The 5372-nt window shown below is 29.3% G+C and overlaps 1 protein-coding gene across 1 annotated transcript; it reads left to right on the plus strand.

The window, feature by feature from the left end:
* Positions 1–1742: 1742 nt before the first annotated feature.
* LOC119612284 lies at positions 1743–2337 on the plus strand. The gene is made up of 3 exons (XM_037968041.1): positions 1743–1903; positions 1964–2138; positions 2200–2337. Exons 1-3 carry the CDS (start codon positions 1843–1845, stop codon positions 2276–2278), a joined length of 315 nt encoding a protein of 104 aa, XP_037823969.1. The 5' UTR covers positions 1743–1842; the 3' UTR covers positions 2279–2337.
* Positions 2338–5372: the final 3035 nt, after the last annotated feature.

Below are 5372 nucleotides of genomic sequence, written 5' to 3' on the forward strand. Positions count from 1 at the left end.
CTAGTCTATAGAATAGACTAAAGTCTAGTCTATAGAATAGATTAAAGTCTAGTCTTAGAATAGACTAAAGTCTAGTCTATAGAATAGACTAAAGTCTAGTCTATAGAATAGACTAAAGTCTAGTCTATAGAATAGACAAAAGTCTAGTCTATAGAATAGACAAAAGTCTAGTCTATAGAATAGACTAAAGTCTAGTCTATAGAATAGACTAAAGTCTAGTCTATAGAATAGACTAAAGTCTAGTCTATAGAATAGACTAAAGTCTAGTCTATAGAATAGACTAAAGTCTAGTCTATAGAATAGAGTAAAGTCTAGTCTATAGAATAGACTAAAGTCTAGTCTATGGAATAGACTAAAGTCTAGTCTATAGAAGAGACTAAAGTCTAGTCTATAGAATAGACTAAAGTATAGTCTATAGAATAGACTAAAGTCTAGTCTATAGAATATACTAAAGTCTAGTCTATAGAATAGACTAAAGACTAGTCTACAGAATAGACTAAAGTCTAGTCTATAGCATAGACTAAAGTCTAGTCTATAGCATAGACTAAAGTCTAGTCTATAGTATAGAATAAAGTCTAGTCTATAGAATAGACTAAAGTCTAGTCTATAGCATAGACTAAAGTCTAGTCTATAGAATAGACTAAAGTCTAGTCTATAGAATAGACTAAAGTCTAGTCTATAGAATAGACTAAAGTCTAGTCTATAGAACAGACTAAAGTCTAGTCTATAGAATAGACTAAAGTCTAATCTATAGAATAGACTAAAGTCTAGTCTATAGAATAGACTAAAGTCTAGTCTATAGTATAGACAAAAGTCTAGTCTATAGTATAGACAAAAGTCTAGTCTATAGAATAGACTAAAGTCTAGTCTATAGAATAGACTAAAGTCTAGTCTATAGAATAGACTAAAGTCTAGTGTATAGAATAAACTAAAGTCTAGTCTATAGAATAGACTAAAGTCTAGTCTATAGAATAGACTAAAGTCTAGTCTATAGAATAGACTAAAGTCTAGTCTATAGAATAGACTAAAGTCTAGTCTATAGAATAGACTATATAGTCTATAGTCTATAGAATAGACTAAAGTCTAATCTATAGAATAGATTAAAGTCTAGTCTATCGAATAGACTAAAGTCTAGTCTATAGAATAGACTAAAGTTTAGTCTATAGAATAGACTAAAGTTTAGTCTATAGAATAGACTAAAGTTTAGTCTATAGAATAGACTAAAGTTTAGTCTATAGAATAGACTAAAGTTTAGTCTATAGAATAGACTAAAGTTTAGTCTATAGAATAGACTAAAGTCTAGTCTATAGAATAGACTAAAGTCTAGGCTGTAGAATAGACTAAAGTCTAGGCTGTAGAATAGACTAAAGTCTAGTCTATAGAATAGGCTAAAGCTAAGTCAATAGAATAGGCTTAATCATAGTCAATAGAATGGACCATAGTCTATGCTAAGTGTAGTGCAATTTTCGTTTCGCCTCTTATCACTTTTTCTTGCATTTTGATCTCATTTAATAAAAAATAGTGTCGGCAGATGCTGTGTAAAAATAACAAAAAAAAAAAAAAATAAATCATCTATGATCTAATCACCTTCATTAAGACTTTAGCTAGATTTACAATAAACAATCTAGGTTTAATTATACTACACTTATATTCATATTAATTTGTTTATATTTGTGCAGCTTTTTGTTTATTTTTGTTGTTAATTTTCTTATTAAATGCTTAATTAAAATTAAGACAAGAGCGTATAAAAAGCTACCAGTTTTCTAAAATACAATTCATTTCAAATACAACAAGTGTTGGAGGAATATTAAATTTAAAATTTATTTAATTTTTTTAAACAAAATGAAATTAATTTTGGGATTAACCGTTTTATTGGTGGCTGTATTTGTTAATCAAATATCAGGTTTGTGAATTTTGTGAAATAATTTGTTTTTTAATTTTTTTAATAGAAAATTTGATTTAGTTTCCAGTGGCACTTCCCAGCCGGTTTGTGGTTATAAGAATGCTGAAGATGAAATGATTTTCTTGAAATATTTTCCTTATACCAAGAAAGGTGAAGAATATGTAGACTTTGGTAAGGATGGTAAATGTTTAAAGAAGGTGACTTGCAGCGAAACTTTTACCAATCAAATTGAAGAGTAAGAAAAAAAGTAATTATTCATTGGAAATTTTCTAATATTTTTTAATTAAAAATTTCAGATGTAAAACCTTCCCTGTAACTTGTGAGAATAAGAACAATTATAATGGCGTATTCCCAGCTTGTTGTGTTAAATGTTAAACTAAATGAGAATTATAAAGGAATGTTTTGAAATTTTTAAATAAAGATTTAAAATTTAACAAAAAATCTAGCAAATTTAGCCAGTTAAGTATAGATCAGAGACTGATCTATGGTATAAATAGATTAGAGACCGATCTGTATAGTAGATCAGACACTGATCTACAGTATAGATCAGACACTGATCTATAATATAGATCAGCTAATGATCTATAGTATAGATCAGACACTGATCTATGTAGTATAGATCAGACTCTAATCTATAAGTATAGATCAGACACTGATCTATAAGTATAGATCAGACACTGATCTATAAGTATAGATCAGACACTGATCTATAAGTATAGATCAGACACTGATCTATAAGTATAGATCAGACACTGATCTATAAGTATAGATCAGACACTGATCTATAAGTATAGATCAGCCACTGATCTATAAGTATAGATCAGACACTGATCTATAAGTATAGATCAGCCACTGATCTATAAGTATAGATCAGACACTGATCTATAAGTATAGATCAGACACTGATCTATAAGTATAGATCAGACACTGATCTATAAGTATAGATCAGACACTGATCTATAAGTATAGATCAGACACTGATCTATAAGTATAGATCAGACACTGATCTATAAGTATAGATCAGACACTGATCTATAAGTATAGATCAGACACTGATCTATAAGTATAGATCAGACACTGATCTATAAGTATAGATCAGACACTGATCTATAAGTATAGATCAGACACTGATCTATAAGTATAGTATAGATCAGACACTGATATATAAGTATAGATCAGATACTGATATATAAGTATAGATCAGATACTGATCTATAAGTATAGATCAGACACTGATCTATAAGTATAGATCAGACACTGATCTATAAGTATAGATCAGATACTGTTCTATAAGTATAGATCAGACACTGATCAATAAGTATAGATCAGACACTGATCTATAAGTATAGATCAGACACTGATCTATAAGTATAGATCAGACACTGATCTATAAGTATTGATCACACACTGATCTATAAGTATAGATCAGACACTGATCTATAAGTATAGATCAGACACTGATCTATAAATATAAATCAGACACTGATCTATAAGTATAGATTAGACACTGATCTATAAGTATAGATCAGACACTGATCTATAAGTATAGATCAGACACTGATCTATAAGTATAGATCAGACACTGATCTATAAGTATAGATCAGACACTGATCTATAAGTATAGATCAGACACTGATCTATAAGTATAGTATAGATCAGACACTGATCTTTAAATATAGTATAGATCAGACACTGATCTATAAGTATAGATCAGACACTGATCTATAAGTATAGATCAGACACTGATCTATAGTATAGATCAGACACTGATCTATAAGTATAATATAGATCAGACACTGATCTATAAGTATATTATAGATCAGACACTGATCTATAAGTATATTATAGATCAGACACTGATCTATAAGTATAGATCAGACACTGATCTATAAGTATAGATCAGACACTGATCAATAAGTATAGATCAGACACTGATCTATAAGTATAGATCAGACACTGATCTATAAGTATAGATCAGACACTGATCTATAAGTATAGATCAGACACTGATCTATAAGTATAGATCAGACACTGATCTATAAGTATAGATCAGACACTGATCTATAAGTATAGATCAGACACTGATCTATGAGTATAGATCAGACACTGATCTATAAGTATAGATCAGACACTGATCTATGAGTATAGATCAGACACTGATCTATAAGTATAGATCAGACACTGATCTATAAGTATAGATCAGACACTGATCTATAGTATAGATCAGACACTGATCTATAAGTATAGATCAGACACTGATCTAAAGTATAGATCAGACACTGATCTATAAGTATAGATCAGACACTGATCTATAAGTATAGATCAGACACTGATCTATAAGTATAGATCAGACACTGATCTATAAGTATAGATCAGACACTGATCTATAAGTATAGATCAGACACTGATCTATATTATAGATCAGACACTGATCTATAGTATAGATCAGACACTGATCTATAGTATAGATCAGACACTGATCTATAAGTATAGATCAGACACTGATCTATGAGTATAGATCAGACACTGATCTATGAGTATAGATCAGACACTGATCTATAAGTATAGATCAGACACTAATCTGATCTATAAGTATAGATCAGACACTGATCTATAAGTATAGATCAGACACTGATCTATAAGTATAGATCAGATACTGATCTATAAGTATAGTTCAGACACTGATCTATAAGTATAGATCAGACACTGATCTATAAGTATAGATCAGACACTGATCTATAAGTATAGATCAGACACTGATCTATAAGTATAGATCAGACACTGATCTATAGTATAGATCAGACACTGATCTATAGTATAGATCAGACACTGATCTATAGTATAGATCAGACACTGATCTATAGTATAGATCAGACACTGATCTATAGTATAGATCAGACACTGATCTATAGTATAGATCAGACACTGATCTATAGTATAGATCAGACACTGATCTATAGTATAGATCAGACACTGATCTATAGTATAGATCAGACACTGATCTATAGTATAGATCAGACACTGATCTATAGTATAGATCAGACACTGATCTATAGTATAGATCAGACACTGATCTATAGTATAGATCATACACCGAGATATAAGTATAGATCAGACACTGATCTATAAGTATAGATCAGTCACTGATCTATATGTATAGATCAGACACTGATCTATAGTATAGATCTATAGTTTACAATCTTTAAGTCAGATAGTTAAACTACTTTCTCAGAAATTTTGACCAAAAAAGATAAGAAAAACCCCAATATCTTGTAATTTTTCATTAAATTCAAAAAATTCAATTATTATTATGTTTTGGATAGAAATACAGAATAAATTACAAAAAAAAATAGAAAAATATTTATATAAAAAAATATACAAACTAAAGAAAAGTAATAAAAAAAACAGTACAGAGCTTTAGAATAGCTTAAGAATGTAAAGAAAAAGAATTCTAAAGAGTTTTTTTTTT

This window comes from Lucilia sericata, unplaced genomic scaffold (assembly GCF_015586225.1).
Source record: "Lucilia sericata isolate MDLA Ls3-8-SP2 unplaced genomic scaffold, ASM1558622v1 Contig001643F_arrow, whole genome shotgun sequence".
Taxonomy (NCBI): domain Eukaryota; kingdom Metazoa; phylum Arthropoda; class Insecta; order Diptera; family Calliphoridae; genus Lucilia; species Lucilia sericata.